Source organism: Physella acuta, unplaced genomic scaffold (genome assembly GCF_028476545.2).
Source record: "Physella acuta isolate Inbredline_101_S28 unplaced genomic scaffold, ASM2847654v3 ptg000788l, whole genome shotgun sequence".
NCBI lineage: Eukaryota > Metazoa > Mollusca > Gastropoda > Physidae > Physella > Physella acuta.
In genome coordinates this window covers 112,823-129,828 of record NW_026732306.1, presented here as the reverse complement: position 1 = coordinate 129,828, position 17,006 = coordinate 112,823, and the positions used below count along the sequence as shown (strand labels likewise).

The window sequence follows — 17,006 nt, the reverse complement described above, 5'->3', positions numbered from 1 at the left end:
TTTGAGTAGATAAAAATAGTTGTCTTTAATTTTACAAAAATGTGAGTTGAAATTTTGCTTGTTAAAAAATGTATTGTATCACATCAAACAATAGAGTACCTTAGTAAATTATTAATTACAGAAATGAGAATAGAAATTTGTGCCCATTTTGTTTTCTTTATTACACTTGCAGATTATAAAGCTGTAATTTTTCATTGTGTTAGACCAAGAAGTTTATAAATTAGAATAATTAATAAAATACTTGTAGAATGATAAACAATCAGATCTAGTTTATAAGATGATATATGTTAAAAATAAAATGTTTAGAGTATTAAGTAAACATTCTATTCAATAAAATATTAAAATCTTTGAAATAATGCTTGAATTATCAGAGCAACAATAAATTATGTATGAGTAGAATCACAGTTGATAAACAGTGTTCCCTGTAAGTTGCGCGGGTGAGCGGCCGCGCAGTAGTTTCGAGCTACAGCGCAGTGATTTTGTAAAATAAATATATCCTTGTATAAGACCTTTTGAACACAGCGCACACAAAATACACCGTTGCACACTAACTTTTTTCCCTTAGAGGGAACATTGTTGATAAATACATTATGTTTTTATTCTTACATGAATGTGAATAAAAATAAAAATGGACAATACAATTAAAATGGACGGAATTAAAATGTTTAGGAATGGTGAGCATGAACCAAATTAAACAGGTACCTTGAAACAAGTATGTGTTCACTTAAACATTTTTACCCTTCCAATAATTGCTGGACTTGAGACCTTCCTAAACCATCCAGACTGCAGACAACTACTCAACACCTCCTTGGATGTTAATTAAGTGCGGACAAAAAAAAGAATGTCTGAGCTGTCGTAACCAGTGACACATAGTGCTCCCCCTTTCTCGTCGATGAACTTGGCTCCCACAAGCTGTAAATCAGGCACACACTCGCTGTGTCTGAACTCAATCTGAACAAAACATGGGTGGACCCTGGTTACTATGACAATATAGCAACATGCATGAAATTCATTGTAGATAAATATCATGGCATTTACAGGAAATTAAAAAATCTCAATTTCAATTTTTTACATGATTAAAGTACTTCTTCTGTACTTTGTATTTGAGAAAGTAAAAATAGGAAGAGCTAAATACCTGAGGGGCATTTAGTGGTTTGAGTTGCCAAATCCTGAAGAATGTATCATCACTGGCAGAGATCACCTAATGAAGAAAATGTAATGATAATCTCTGATAGTACTACAATGCAAATACACATCTGATAGTACTGAGCAAAGGCAGTATAGTGAAATGAAAATAATATTTATGTGAACAACTATTGGATTGCAGGCACTCATTCTTTTTTTAACAAGGAAGTAAAGTAGAATGTATATGGTTCCTTGAAGGTACAGTGTCAATACTATGCCCTTTAAGGGCCTAGTGTTGACACTATGCCCCTGCATGTTTACTCTCTCAGGGTGGAGTAAAGTACCCATTAAATCTGGTTTGGCTCATGGATGCTATACAGGCATGAGCATGGCTAACTCTAGACTTTCCGATGGCATTCATGTCCTCTATCATTTGACCGCTGCCCCATAAATTCAAAAGAATGACAAAATAATTTTTTTTAACATAACAAAATAACTGATCATATTTCATTTTTTTAAATCAATAGGAAAGAGATACATGATTTACAGTGACTGTCCAAAAAAGAAAATTTCTAAAGTACTTAAACAGGCTATAAGTTACACTTACTAAGTCTATAACAGCTCAATCATTGCAATATGTGAACTAGCTATAACAGTATCAAAGATCAAAATGTTATGGAATGGTGTGGCTGTTTAGTAGATCATGGTATCATTAGTCCAATGATAATGGGTTCAAATCCTGGTAAAACCAGAACTTATTTACATAGATGTAAGTAATAGTGATTTAAAGTTGTCCTGACCATCTATGCTCTACTTCTACTCAAAAACCAGGAAACTTTATGCAAGAATATGCCACAACTTTCATGTATGTGTTACCATGCCAGTGTCCGTAGAGATATCCACAGCATTGATGGTGCGGGCGTGTGCTGTGACTTCAGCTCCCAGACAACCTGTTGTGGCGTTGTACACTCGCAGGTGGCCAGACGCAAAACCTGCAACGATGACACCCTTCCAGATGGCCACACTGTTGCATGGCCAGCTGCATGAAACAAAAAAAATAATACAGAAATTGAATGAAAGTAACAAGAAATAATGCTACAAAGAGATATCAGCATCTTTTCCCATCAAAACCCATTACACCTGACAGATAAAATAGAGTTTATCTATTTCAATGACTTCAGAAAAAGTATAGTGTTGTCAGTACTATGCCCAGCTGCCTTAATTTTTCCCTAGTATGAGTTAGGTAACTATTACAACAGTGTGGACTCAGAAATGTCCTACAGATTCAAGTCCTGAGTCCAAACTTAAGACTATTGGGTTAGCAGTCATCATCTATATCCTCCAACTGTGCCATTCAACACTATGTACTACTTCATCCAACTGTTTTACAGCTAAAAAAATATTTTATTTATGAGTTACCCATTGGCTTTGATGTTTGAAACTTGATCAAAATCTCCTCCATTTAGATTAGCAGTCCTGCACTCTATCATCCTATTGTGCCATTCAATACTAGAGCTAAAAAAAATATTTTATTTATGACTTACCCATTGGCTTTGATGTTTGAAACTTGATCAAAATCTCCTCCATTTAACTTCCAAACAATAATGCAGCCCATGTCATCAGCACTGACCAATGTGTTTTGTTCTGAAGCTAGATCTGAAATTGGTGCCTTGTGGCCTGTTCAGAATTTTTTTAAATTCTAGAATTCATATAAGCATGTATTCAATTCAGAGAAATGAGAAAAAAGTTTTTATTTATGTTTTAGTAACAATAAAAGCAAATGATGAGTTTAAAAATTGTTAAATGAATGCGTAAATAAGCTTATAATCTATTCAAGGAAATAGGAAGAAAGGATTTAATTTATTTAATTACATTTAAAACCAATGGTTAATTATAAATTTGTAACAATTATGTGTAATGCCGGAAAACAATTTTCTTACCTGTAAGTGTGTGTTCTAATTTGATATTAGTTCCCTTTACTGGCAAACTGAACACTAATATGGAACCATCATCAGTTCCTGAAAGTGAAAATAAAATGTAGCCTTTTTAAACATTTTATCAATTTAAGTTAGCCTACCAATGCTATGGTTAAGTGGTAAAGCATGAATAGGCTAAATCATCTAAAGTCTTAAAACTGTATATTTTTAAATTATGTAGTCTGTCTATGAATTACATTATGTTATCCACAAAATAAACAAATTTTAACTTAATCTGCCTTATTACAAGTCAGGTTTTAAAAATATAGTTTGTATGTTTTTTGAAACAGATTAACACAACACTTTAGATATAGATTTTACTATATGTCACATTTTTAATGCAGCTGCACATAACATCAGTTGTACAGAGTTATTCTGAGAGGGTCACATAAAATTATACCAAAGAAAACAACAATAAAAAAAAGAAGTACTCAAGTAAAGATGAGAAGATGTTGGTAGTTTTCAAGGCTCTGAAGGATCATAGAATGGAGAAAATGAAAAAATAAAGTTACTTACCTATACACAGAAAATTTTCTCCAACTCCTGCAATACCTTTAGCACAATGCCCTACATCTAAAAATTAGGTTAACAAAAGTTAAATGTCTGATTGCATTGATTTTTATAAAGATTATTAACTATTAATTAGTAAATACCGAAAGCAAATGTAAAATTTAAAAACATTGTTTAAATATCACACCAACAGTGCCATAGAATATGTGTTTATAAAAAATCACAATCATATCTTTTTGTTAATAGTAGGGTTATATGATCATTTTTTGGCCAAAAATATGGTAAAATTTAAAAAAATGCTTAAAACCTGTTTCATCACAATTAGTTCAAAATCAGGAAAAAAGTAAAATTATCTGAAGCTTATGTTACCTCTAGTAATAGTAATATCACTTAATAAAATTTACCTGGAGAATCACTTAATGAGTGCCAATAAACCATTGCTGATCCATCAGATTCAAATACCTGTTCAATAAAGTATAAAATATGAGTCATCTACAGATGGTAAAAAAATGGTTGTCCATGAAGCAGAGCTCGCTTATTTCTATGAGTTGGGCATATTAATTCTAACAAAAGTTTTGACCCCACCCCTCTCGCCTGCTTGCTAGGTGTGTGATGTCATGTAAACAGAGAGCAAGATTAACTAATTTTTTTTGTGAAAATAAATTAATGTAATACAGTTATCATGAGCAGCACCGATTTTATTTTTAAAATGTTCTTGAATTCTTAAAATTATAATTTTCTAAAATAATTTAGACTCATTTGTAAGGTAGGGAAAAGAGCAAGGAGATTAAATGTGTAGTACTTTTTCTTCATAAATGAGATGCAATGGTTTAAGTTTGGCCCTATGTGTATAAAAAGGTAACAAAAAAATACTGAGTTGCTATACCATCATGTATATTTTAAAATATATTAGATCTACCTAATGCCAATAATATTACCTGTATACCTCTTGATGAAGTTAAAACTAAGACAGAACGTGAAGGAAGTGTGACCCACTTTGCCTGAAAAAATCCAGTACCAATTGTTAAGATTAAATGTACATGAATTATTGACTTTGGGAGTGGAGAGGTATGGGCAATTTGCATACAACATAAATCATAAGCTTTAAGTATTTGAGTTTTAATCATGATGAAAATGTCCTGAGTGGTAGCATTATTCTGAGTTCATTCAGGTGGGTAAATGGTAGTTTGAGTCTTAAGTCAAACATACCTGATGATGTCACTGTCAATTATGAGCAATAATTTAACGAGTCTATTTAAATTTCGCTCTAGGTTATTTATACATCTTTGGCTTTCCTAAAATATTTTAAAATGTGTCAGGCTAGTGTACTAAGCAAGGCACATTATTTGGTTCTTCTTTGAAAGCAAGTAGAGCAACAGAGAGAGTTACAGTACTCAGCTATTTCAACTTAATTTATATGACATGTGGCTAAGTCAATCAATACTACTACTCTTAGTCATGGCATATCGATAGGCCTAGCTAGTAGTAGGGTAGCCCGGTTGCATCTTTTTTTCTAACTAAATTATGTTAAATAAACATTTTTGCCTTATTAAACAGACGCCTAACTAACTAAACAGTAAACACTGGCTCTATTTTAAAAGATTACGATTAATTCAACTCAACTTGGTGACTTAGACTTACTTGCAAAACAAAGGGTAGACCTTGTGTTACCGATGGTTCTTTGCATATAACCTGTCGACCTGTAACTACACTTCCGTCAGGTGTTGCACAAGCTATGTTAACCATAGATTTGTGAACAACGGCGTATCCTATTTGTCGCTTCTCTGGCATTAAGTGAAGAGCAAGATTATTACAAAGAGAAGATGCCGATGCTTTCAAAGTAATCGGTTTTTCTTTACGAAACATTTCCCCTGAATAGTAATCTACTTCTATGTTTGCTTGAATCCCTACTCGCAGATCCTACAAAAGCTACCCAGTGTTATATATTTGTAAGACAAAAGTAGAACTTAATAATTAATAACAAATAATAACAAAAACATGTAGATTAAGTTTCTATCTCAAAAAAGGTAAGAAAAATCGCTGTTGCCGAGAACGCTAAATTACGCTTGCCAACTACCGCTTCCTGTATGAGGATCAGCTAATTTTTGTAATTATAACAATCAATATTTTACTTCATTTTACACAATAAAGGTAAGTTATTTATACATGTACTAAGTATATTATATAATAAATATTTACCCAAAATAAAAGCTTAAAATTTTAAAATACTTAGTAAGTTCTTAAAACCAACTTAAAACTTTGAAAAAATTACAATAACAGATCCTTTTTCAGTGCGCTAATTCCAAAATGGCGGATATACCATCGTTCGATTTGAAACAAATAAAAACAGACTTAATAGTAGCACAGAGAGAGTGCTATGAACGAAGACTTATTCATGCCTCAAAATGGTAAATATAATGGATTTGTTTTTCTTAGTCGACGGCTAAACAGTGTAGTGTAGGATATGGCTACTTTTCACAAGTAACTTGTAAGCTAAAATAAACTCAATGAAAAAAATAAAAAAATCAATGAATGTGAAACATTTTTAGCGCAATTTCCATTCTGGAAAGCGTTTACTTTATTAACCCGTCATTTCTGGATGTATGAATGTATGAATGAATGGATGTGTGTCCGCAGCTTTAAGTCGTATCTCCTCCTCAACGAAGCAATATCGAGGACTAGTTCCAAAAGCAATTATGTTAAGCAAGTTACGAGGATGAACATAGGCCAAAAAAATTCCGGGTTTCTTTCATGGATTTCCCGGAAAAGCCAAAAAAACTTGAAAAAATGCAGTTTTTGGCCCATATCTCGGCAACCAGACCCCTTAGCGACTTGAAACATATACCAATCGATTCCTGCCATAATTTAGAACAATATTGCCGAAGATAGTTTTCAAAAATATCCTTTCGTTCGGTCACAAAAAAAAGACAAAATTAATTAAAATTTGGACCGAATTAGTAGGCATTTTTATCCAACCACACCACACGCGTCATCACGTTCAATTGCTGCGCCATCACGTTCAATGGCTGCGTCATCACGTTCAGTAGCTAGGCGCGCAATGGTTTTTAGTCATGTAACTCTATTGTAAATAAAACATGTATTTTAACCAATGGTTTTACTAACCCTGCTCTTGATTTACGCTACGACAGAGCTATTTTTAGATAACATAAGGAAATTGCGCTAAAATTGTCACTAGACTTTTTAATTACCTTGTTTTCTCTTCAGAATTTCAAATATTATTTGACAAATAACATGACAAATGTCAATCGTCTAGCTAGGCTCTAGTACTAGAATAGATCTAGACTCTAGATTTTATATTAGAGGCCTATCTAACATTATATGTCATGATTATATGAGACTAGCCTTAAGCGAGGTAATCTCACTGTATAAATTATGATTATATTAATATAATATTTTAATTTATAGTATTTAATTTATAGGGCCTATCTATAGGCCTAGGCCTAGTATTATATTATATAATAGGCCTAGCCTAGTCTATTTACTATTTAGTCTAGCGCTAGCATAGGAAATAGTCCGGTAAATTCGGGTAAATGTTTGTTGAGTTTCTTAAAGATTTGTTACGCCTACTTTACTTTAAAGTGTAAAAAATCATATCATAGTTTATTTGACCGTTGAAATATAAATAGTCGATAGTATTGAATTAATCATTTAATGTTTTAACTTAGTTAGGCCTAATGTGTTAAGTTTAATTGACAGAAAATTAGCAACAATTTGGCCCTATAGGCCTAGATAGAAATTATTATAAATCTAAAAGGCTCTAATAATAAAGTCAGGTAGGTTTCTTTTAAATAGAAATAAAAACTTGCAGAAGATTTATGACAACTAGATCTACTGGTCTAGGCCTAGTTAAATAAACGATTAGGAGATCTACTAAAGTCGTCAAAAAGACAGAACAATGTTTAGTAGCAGCAATAATAATAATATACACTTTAAAATAATTAGCTGTAGGCCTAGACTCTTATTCTTCTTCTTCGTTCTTAATTATTAGTGTTGAAGGGGATCGAGATTTATCTGCCAGTGGGTTTGAACACGAGACTTTGTTCGAATTTATCAACCATGAGCTTTTTTGCCGACTCGACCACGCCTCCAACACAATTAAGCGGTACGTGTCAACTGGTTATGCGCCATTGAGGCCATTGACTCCGATTTCAGCCTGCTTTTCTTTTTGGATTTGCTTCCATAGCCTTTGTCCAACCAAGAACAAACTACAAGGCAGCAGATGTTTTATTTTTGGAGTTGTCTCTCCTAGAAGAGTGGCTGTCCCCAGCTAACGAGCCTCATCTGCCCGAGGGTTCGAACTCGAGACTTTTCGGTTTAGCAACCATGAGCTTTACCGACTCGACCACGCCGACCCCTCAAAATGACTAGACTCAAAATGATTAACAAATCAGTATTTAAAAATGCAATCTATGCAACTTTTTAAACATTCTTTACTAAAAAAAAAAATGGTGCCAAAATAAAAAATGGCTTACACTCAGTACTTTCAGTGGATTCCTGGAACAGCATGACAGACTACGCCAGTGTTTACGATATGCAGCTAAATCTGCTCATCTAAATGTATAAAAAAATTCAAGGGAATATAGGCATACCTTATTTTCAATTTAAATTGAAGCTTTACTTTACAGCCTGTAATAAAATGTAGTGGTGTATGGAAGGAGGTTAAAGAAGGCTAATCATTAGATTGATTATAGATATTGGTTTTGTATTTGTTAGTTTTAAAATTGAGGTCCAATTTTTTAAAATTCTTTTTTTCTTTAGGGCAGCTGAAATGTCAAAGGCAATTGATGTTCATGTGGATACAAGATCTCTTCTAAACATCAATGAACCAATTGTATGTATACATACTATTTTTAATTGTAAATATTTTTATTTATTACTTGACACATCTTAGAAGATTATATTGAATATAGCTTTGCCTCAGTTTTTATTCTCACATATTTTATTTTACTTATGTTGCACTTTTTTTTATTTACCTTGAAATGTAGGAGTTCTGGAATGATTATGACAACTATGTACTTGCAAAGAGCTATTTTGATGTGAAGGAATACGACAGGGCTGTGCATGTACTCAGAGAATGTCAAAGCGCCAAGCCTTATTTCCTGCGTCTCTACTCTCTCTACATGTCAGACCAGAAACGTAAAGCTGATAACATGCCTGATTCAAATGGTAATCTTTAGTAAAATGTTGGTAGTTTATATTTGGTTCTCTTTGTTGCAAACTGCTTGTGATGTTGTTAACATGTTATTAAAACTGTTGGTATGTGAGACTTTTAAGACCTAGTCACTTTGAAAATAGAATTACTGCATGTACTGGGGAATTTCCCAGAGACTCAAGACACGATTTGACATATTGTATGATGTTTACAAGTTTTTTTTAAAGATTGCTCATTATTATAGAGCTTTATGTCAGGAATAATTTTGGTATGTTAAAAAAGAATTGAAGTTTTGCTTTAGAGGTGTGTTTATTTGTTAAACTTAGAGTTAACTTGGCTATTAAAAACAATGTTATTTACTCTTTCTTAAAAGAAATATCTTCCACACCTTTTAGCTCAAGCTGAAAACATAGACAATGAAATATTAAAGATTCTACAGTCAGAGTTGTCAGACAAGCGTAACAGAAAAGAGCTAGATGGGTTTGGTTTATATCTGTAAGTTTACATTGGTTGTTATCTTTTAACAAATGATTATTTAGAAAAAGTTATTAAAGGTTTACTTCTTAAATTTTATTTCAAAATAAATATATCCCTTCTCACATCAGAAGTTCCATTAGCAGATGAAATAGATTGAATCTGTCTATTTAGCCTCAGCATTAAAAGGCTTTATGTGGTCACTCCTATGCACACCATCTTTTACTCTCTAATTAGGGTTAGGTACCAAATATGACTTCAACACTACCCATCAGATTCATGCATCTGTTAATAAATTAAATATATTTTTGCCAGGATTAGGCTGAACAATTGTTATTATCATATTTTAATGCCTTGTGATAAAGTATGTACATGCCCACAGGTATGGTGTTGTTTTATCAAAGCTGGATCTACATGCTATGGCTACAGATGTTTTTGTTGAGTCTGTCACAAGAGAGCCTTTAAACTGGGCAGCTTGGATGGAACTTGCTCACCAGATCGCAGACAAAGAAACAGTGAGTTTATTCTACCTTGTCATCTACTTAAATAATCTGCAACATGAAATATTAATTTGTAAATTATTATATTTACTAACTTTTAATGATTGAGTTTTCGTATATGTACTGGGTATTGACAATGTGATAAGGACTTGTTTTTTAACTGTTGTAGCTGTTATCCTTACAACCGCCTCACCGTTGTATCAGCCACTGTTTACATTGTTAACATCAATTTTATAATGCTAGTTTCTTTTACTCTGTTTAAAATAATGTGACAATAACATATTTTTAAACTGTTGCAGCTGTTGTCCTTACAACTGCCTCACCATTGTATCAGCTACTGTTTACATTGTTCACATCAATTTTATGATGCTATTTTCTTATACTCTGTTTAAAATAATGTGACAAAAACTTGTTTTTAAACTGTTTCAGCTGTTATCCTTACAACTATCTCACCATTGGATCAGCCACTGTTTACATTGTTAACACCAATTTTATGATTCTATTTTCTTATACTCTGTTTGAAATAACAATAACATGTTTTTAAACTGTTGCAGCTGTTATCCTTACAACTACCTCACCATTGGATCAGCCACTGTTTACATTGTTAACACCAATTTTATGATGCTATTTTCTTATACTCTGTTTGAAATAATGTGACAATAACTTGTTTTTAAACTGTTGCAGCTGTTATCCTTACAACTACCTCACCATTGGATCAGGTCGCTATTCATGGCTAAAGTGTACATGGAGCTACAGCTGCATGAGGATGCGCTGTCTATCTACAGAACCTTTATGGATCGGGGGTTTTCTGAGAGCACATACATCGTAGCCCAGGTGGCTGTTACATACCATGACATAAGGGGTGAGTGGGGTTTTGTTTGTGTGATCATTACTTTGACACAGGTGACGACATGATTTTTTTTTTCAAATCTCTGGTATTGTAAATATGTTTTTTAGCTGGAATAGTATTTTTAATACACATTAAAAACCTGTTTTTACAGATGTGGATTTGGCTGTCCAAACTTTTAAAACTTTAGAGTTAATGGACCCTTATAGGATAGAAAATATGGATATTTATTCAAATCTTCTGTATGTTAAGGTAAGTTTAGTGTTATTTTAGTATGGCTGTTTGGTTTCTGATTTGACAATTTTTTATTTCTTAATTTTTCAACTTTAGGTTTTATAAAATGAAATTATGAAATGTTATGAAATTGTAAAATGTTTATTTTTAGCTCAAGTATATAGTGTTTCCAGTTATTTTTTCCTAAGAAAAAGTATTTTTTTGCAGCATTATAATTCATACCATGTTGTTATAGTTTTAGTTTAGTTTTTAGTTTACAGTTACTTAGTGATTTTTTTTTAATCTCGTAAATTACTAATCACATTATAAAATACACTGTTCATACTATTGGTTTTTAAAACATTATGAAAGATAGACTAATTCCTTTCTTTACAAATGCTGAAATATTTTGCTTTTAGTAAATACTTACTTTAGAACTTATTTTATCTTCCCCAGGAAAAAAAGAGTGAATTAGCTCACCTTGCCCATAAATGTTGCACTGTAAACAAATACTGTGTTGAAACCTGCTGTGTTATAGGTAGGTTTTGTTTTTTAATTAAAGCTTTTATTCTCCAGTTAAAATAATTAAAGCATGCTTAAACAAGATATAGAAACACATTCTATTTCTGAGTAAAGCTTGCTGCTTATCAAGTAAAATGATTAGCAAATGGTCATCCCTGCACAAACCCTGTCTTTATTCATCATCAGCCTAATTGCTGTAACAATAACTTTTCTTTTTGTTTGTTTGTTAGCTTAGTATTTAATTTAATAAAAATCTGCCTTTTTTTTCTAATGTAAATCATACTTTTTTCAGATAATATAGATTAATTTTAACTAGTGTTTGTTTATATCAAATTTATTCCAGTTTATATTTCTTGTTCTGATCTTGTGTTGTTTCTTCGTATGTACATCACACACCTCTTTCAAATAATATCACCTAAAATTGTGTCGGTTTTTTTCTTGTGAATGTCATACAAATATCTTTGGGTTTTTTTTCCATGCAGGAAACTACTACTCTCTGAGGTCCCAGCATGAAAAGTCAATCCTCTACTTCCAGAGAGCCTTGAAGCTAAATGCCAACTACATCTCAGCCTGGACTTTGATGGGTCATGAGTACATGGAGCTAAAGAACACATCAGCAGCTATTCAGGCTTATAGAAGATCTATAGGTGACCTTTTGTTCCTTTAATTATTTCATTAGGTGACTACTTGCTACTTGTGTGGCTTCATTTTTACATCACCAATGGGTGAACTTTTGTTATTTTTGTAGTTTTTTTAGGGTAACAAAACTTGTAATTTGTATATTTTTTACTACTTGCTACTTTAAAAATATGAATTCTGACACCATTGGCTACTTGTGTGGCTCTGTACGTCCATAAATCATCACTCTTTTTGTTTACTTTTACATCTATGTGTACACTATATTCTAGCTGTCTTCTATTTTCATTGAAATGATATTTAATTAAAATACCGTTTTCTCTCATTAGAAGTTGACAAGCGTGACTATAGAGCCTGGTATGGTTTAGGACAAACATATGAGATACTTAAGATGCCATCATATTCACTTTATTACTATAGGAAAGCTCAGACATTGAAGTAAGTTCTCATTATGTTGAATATTCTCTGTATAAACAGAGCAAAGAAATTTACTCATTTTGACTGGGACAGGCTCCGATTCTAAATATCCACAGTTGGGCTAATACTATTAAACGTTTTATAACAGAAGATTCTATACCTAGCACCGTACAGTGTGGGAGTCGGAGGTTTAAGCTTTTAACTGGGCAAACAAAGCTTTACCCAGGGAGGGTGTTCCCAGTCCATGATCTCAATAAATTACTTGAATGAGCTTTTTTGGATTGTGAAAATCATTTTCTTGAAGACCACAGCTGTTTTATCTTTTATTAATCAGAACATTTCATTCCAACAATTTTTTAAAAATAAATACATCAAAAGTCAGTCTTGTTTACGAGGTGACTCCACAACTTAGCCACTGCAAGCTTGATTATTAGGTCTTTTAAAATAAATCATGTTGCTCTATTAATAATACTAGTTACACCCCTGTTTGTGCATTTAATTAATTTATATAATTTGTTTTTTTTTTGTTTGAATTGACCACTCACACTGAAATATTTTACAGGCCTAATGACTCTAGAATGGTGATAGCTTTAGGAGAATGTTATCAAAAAGTTGACAGATTACAGGAAGCAAAAAAATGTTTCTGGAAGGCTCATTGTCTAGGTGATGCTGAGGAGATAGCACTTTTCAAACTTGCTAAGTAAGGCTGAGTATATAATTTTATTAGTTCCTTGTGCTAAGTAGAGCCTAAAGTACAATTTGTTCATTATATTTCATTGTGTCAGCTATTGTTTTTTAACTTTTTATGTATGCCAAAAAACTGTTTTTATCAAAACAAATTCAGGCATTTCAGTATTCCATGAAAATTTATTTACTTGCCAATATTGTTGTTGTGCCTGTGATAATGTAAATATTGTGATAGCAGTAAAAAAGAAAAGCACTAGTCTAACTATGTACTGGTGTATTATGAAATACTACATTCCCTAGTGTAACATTTTAATGTTATACACATTCCTTTTAATTAAATAGGCACATTTTAACTACACACTACTAATGTGTAAGTAATGGAAAAATGTATATTATATTCTCATTGTTTTTCTCCAGTCTGTATGCCATGCTTGGAGAGAAAGAGCAAGCTTGTCAGGCGTTTACAGAGTACATAAGCCAAGCAGATAGGATGCTGGTAATGATATGTTAAAACTTTTGGTTTACTATTACAAGCAGAGAGGATGCTTGTAATGATATCATACTAAAGCTAAAGTAGTTGGATTATTATTATTGACAATATAGATTTATACAAATGCTTTAAGTCTAATTATCTGTAACCATATAATACCTAGGTTTCATCCATTACTCCCTCATTCTTAAGGAAAGGGGCACAACTTTTAAAAATAGTAGTTTACAATTTTTTTTTTAAATTTCAATAGATCCATATTTTTTTTTCAATGGCAGACAAATGTTTTTCAAACAATAGTATAATAGGCAATAAATTTTATAAAATACAGTTGAAGTGTTTATTGCATGTAGTTTGACACAGAAAAATTAATTTACAACATTTCCATCTCATCAAAATGGCTAAAGCAAAAGATAGCGCTTGTATTTTCCATCTTTTGGACTCAATCACACGTCTATGCATCTGTTTATACACTGTTAAAAATCATTATCATTACCATGAATTATTTCCTTCTCTAACTTATGCATAAGTTCAGAGCTACCCGCTAATGTACCCCAAAATTGATGCCACTATGGCAAAAGAATGAAACCTTGAAATTAGTTACAATTAAAATCACAATAAAACAACTCAAAACAATTATGATACCTAAAAATATCACAAGGACTATAGTTCTTGCATCTTGTAAATCCACAGTTTTCATTGAAATAAATTGGTTTACAAGAGTAGAGACAGTAGTATAATCCAGCATTTTTTTTTCTTTTTTTTTTTTTGACAAAAATCATCCTTAACATCAGGAGTTAGTGGGTTAATGAACCATTAATTATTTTTTTTGGTCACATTACTTTTTCAAATATTAATGAGTCTTAAAATTATTTGTTATACTACAGTTGATAATAAAGTATCACTTATTTTAATTGTTTTCAAATATAGATTCACAACCATGAAGATCTGAGCAGGGCCTACCTTTACTTAGCCAACTACCACATAGACCACAAAAACTGGGATGATGCTTATGCTGCAGCTCAGAAATGTACAGAGTTCACTGAGGTGACTGTTCATGTTTCTTGCTTGCTAGCTGGTTATGTTACTGATCTTGTTTCTTGCTTGCTAGCTGGTTATGTTACTGATCTTGTTTCTTGCTTGCTAGCTGGTTATGTTACTGATCTTGTTTCTTGCTTGCTAGCTGGTTATGTTACTGATCTTGTTTCTTGCTTGCTAGCTGGTTATGTTACTGATCTTGTTTCTTGCTTGCTAGCTGATTATGTTACTATTCTTATTTCCTGTTGTCTAGCTAGTTGTTTTGTGAGGCCTGATTCTCAAATGTGCTTCATCTTATTAACATATCAGTTTTCTGTTAATGTTAGCTTGATTTATTTCTCCCATTACACAAGTTATTTGTTAATAGTGGATTTAATTAATTTATTTTTAGATTAACTTAAACATTTACTATTAGTGATTATCCCCCTTGCAAATAGAATTTAGTCTGATGAAAATTTATATAACTTAAATGAGTTAACCAGTTACTATTAGTGATTATCCCCCTTGCAAATAGAATTTAATCTGATGAAAATTTGTAGTATTAAAAAAATTATTTTTCTTTAATAGCAGACTATATTTACTTTATTGTGATTGATAGCTAATTTTTTTATAGTAAAGATTCACTGTTCGTAGCTACTATTAGGGTAGTTCTAAAAATGTTTTTTTTTTTCACTTCACAGACCAGGGAAGAAGCTAAGGGTCTGTTGAGAACAATACAGACCAAGAGAGGACAGGAAGTGGCTGGACCACTGAACATGAACATAGACGACAGTATGGACAGTATAGCACAAACTGATCTGGCTAACCCTGGCATGCCGAGGGCATTTGACAGGGTCACACCTGTCAATCTGAAATTCACTCCCTGAATGAGAAGAAAAAATTGTTTTAGAACAAAATTTTAGTTTCTGACTCCAAGAATACCTGTCCATTTGAAAATCCCACCCTAAAAAAATTCAATTGTTTTAGAGTGACAGCTTTCAATTTGAAATAATTCCCTAATTATTTTTTTAATAAATAAATTAACCCCTTAAAATAAAAATAATAAATAACCTTAGTTTGGACTCAAATGAAAATTGTTGCCTGGGGTGTTTAATAGAGTACCCATAGTCTATTCTGAAATTCCCCCCCCCCCCCCCCCCCCCCACACACACACACACATTTTTAAAAGAAATGTTAGAATGTAAAAGACAACAGACCTAGTATGGTTGTTATAGTGACTTATTCATAAATATGCTATACATTTTCAATGTTTCTATGACCATTTTTATCATTTCTCATCACCATTTCGATGCATTTCTCTATCTTAAACCATGTATAACTTTACTGTTATTGTAAATAGTTGTTTTTTCACTTAAGTTAATGTTATATGGTATGACAATGTGTTCATGTAGGTGAGGCAATAAACTGACTGAAACATGTATTGACATCCAGTCTTTGCCTTGGCTAATATAGATTGTGTGAGCTGAGAACTGGTTCATCATGTTTTCTAACCGTGTGGTTCTAACTGGAGGGAGGGGGGGGGGAATGACCAAGTTCTTTTACAGCTTAAGGTGGTTTTTACACAGTGGAGGTAACCACAGCTGATGCATGGTCCTTTCCAGTGGTAGTACCCACTTTTATTCTATACAGCTGGTTCAATTTCTATACAGTGGTAGTACCCACTTTTGTTCTTGTACAGCTGGTTCTATTTCTATACAGTGGAAGTACCCACTTTTGTTCTTGTACAGCTGAGAGGTTCTATCCAGTGGTAGGACATATTTACTTCTTACACATGTTGAGAACCTCTGAGAGGGAATTAAATCCTATCAGTGTAGGGTATGATTATTAATGTTATTATGAAGGATTGTGCGCCGCTTTTTTGTGGCTGAAACCTATTTCTTCGTACATTTGCTACCTTTAAAAGTAATGTACTTAACTAGAATTTTTTGAGCTTGAATCCGTGGCTTATCCTAGTCTCTATTCAGCTCTGATGGGTACCTGACTCACGTTAGAGAAAGTAAAAGTGGCTGGGCATAATGCTGAGCACACTATCGCTTTATATGCTGAGGTCACAGAAACAGGCGAACTCTGCTTCATCTGCACCATGAACTACCAGGTTGTAAAATGTAACAAACTAAATATTGCTCACTCCATCCAATCTTTTTTTTCTTGAGTAGAAGGTGAAGGTCACCTTTTTCCCGAACCTCAAATTGACCATCCAGCGATCACATGATGAAAGACTGGACTTGTTTGAGAAGTCAATATTTACATTCACTGTGGCCATTCTGAGACGAGTTAGTTCCGTACACCAGGAGTGTCTTAACCACCCCCCCCCCTCCACCCCGTATTACCTGATACTGTGGTCACAAGTGAGCCAGACTGTGTCTGGAATCGAGGCCTACGTGGGCCTACCCGGGGCAGA

At 32.8% G+C, this 17,006-nt stretch overlaps 2 protein-coding genes across 2 annotated transcripts; one reads left to right on the top strand and one right to left on the bottom strand.

Annotated features, from left to right (window-relative positions):
* Nucleotides 1-819: 819 nt before the first annotated feature.
* Nucleotides 820-5,479, bottom strand: LOC131950924 (WD repeat-containing protein 54). Its single transcript, XM_059313138.1, has 9 exons — nucleotides 5,253-5,479; nucleotides 4,550-4,612; nucleotides 4,016-4,073; nucleotides 3,618-3,674; nucleotides 3,066-3,143; nucleotides 2,670-2,802; nucleotides 2,002-2,164; nucleotides 1,136-1,201; nucleotides 820-951 (listed from the first exon to the last, which is right to left on the bottom strand). The coding sequence occupies exons 1-9, from the start codon at nucleotides 5,475-5,477 to the stop codon at nucleotides 820-822; spliced, it is 975 nt and encodes a 324-aa protein (XP_059169121.1). The 5' UTR covers nucleotides 5,478-5,479.
* A 421-nt stretch (nucleotides 5,480-5,900) lies between these two features.
* LOC131950912 (cell division cycle protein 23 homolog) lies at nucleotides 5,901-15,471 on the top strand. Its single transcript, XM_059313121.1, has 14 exons — nucleotides 5,901-6,019; nucleotides 8,391-8,463; nucleotides 8,618-8,798; nucleotides 9,180-9,279; nucleotides 9,641-9,773; nucleotides 10,443-10,620; nucleotides 10,760-10,857; nucleotides 11,275-11,356; nucleotides 11,823-11,987; nucleotides 12,306-12,414; nucleotides 12,956-13,093; nucleotides 13,498-13,576; nucleotides 14,498-14,614; nucleotides 15,286-15,471. The coding sequence occupies exons 1-14, from the start codon at nucleotides 5,919-5,921 to the stop codon at nucleotides 15,469-15,471; spliced, it is 1,740 nt and encodes a 579-aa protein (XP_059169104.1). The 5' UTR covers nucleotides 5,901-5,918.
* Nucleotides 15,472-17,006: the final 1,535 nt, after the last annotated feature.

Bases quoted from the DNA above. Each gene is read 5' to 3' on its own strand.
- LOC131950924 (XM_059313138.1), bottom strand. From the start codon at position 5,477: ATGTTTCGTAAAGAAAAACCGATTACTTTGAAAGCATCGGCATCTTCT. The intron at 3,675-4,015 runs GTAAATTTTATT...CCTAATTTTTAG, and splicing joins CTCATTAAGTGATTCTCCAG to ATGTAGGGCATTGTGCTAAA. The intron at 3,144-3,617 runs GTAAGTAACTTT...TTTCACTTTCAG, and splicing joins AGAAAATTTTCTGTGTATAG to GAACTGATGATGGTTCCATA.
- LOC131950912 (XM_059313121.1), top strand. From the start codon at position 5,919: ATGGCGGATATACCATCGTTCGATTTGAAACAAATAAAAACAGACTTA. The intron at 8,799-9,179 runs GTAATCTTTAGT...CACACCTTTTAG, and splicing joins TAACATGCCTGATTCAAATG to CTCAAGCTGAAAACATAGAC. The intron at 10,858-11,274 runs GTAAGTTTAGTG...TATCTTCCCCAG, and splicing joins CAAATCTTCTGTATGTTAAG to GAAAAAAAGAGTGAATTAGC.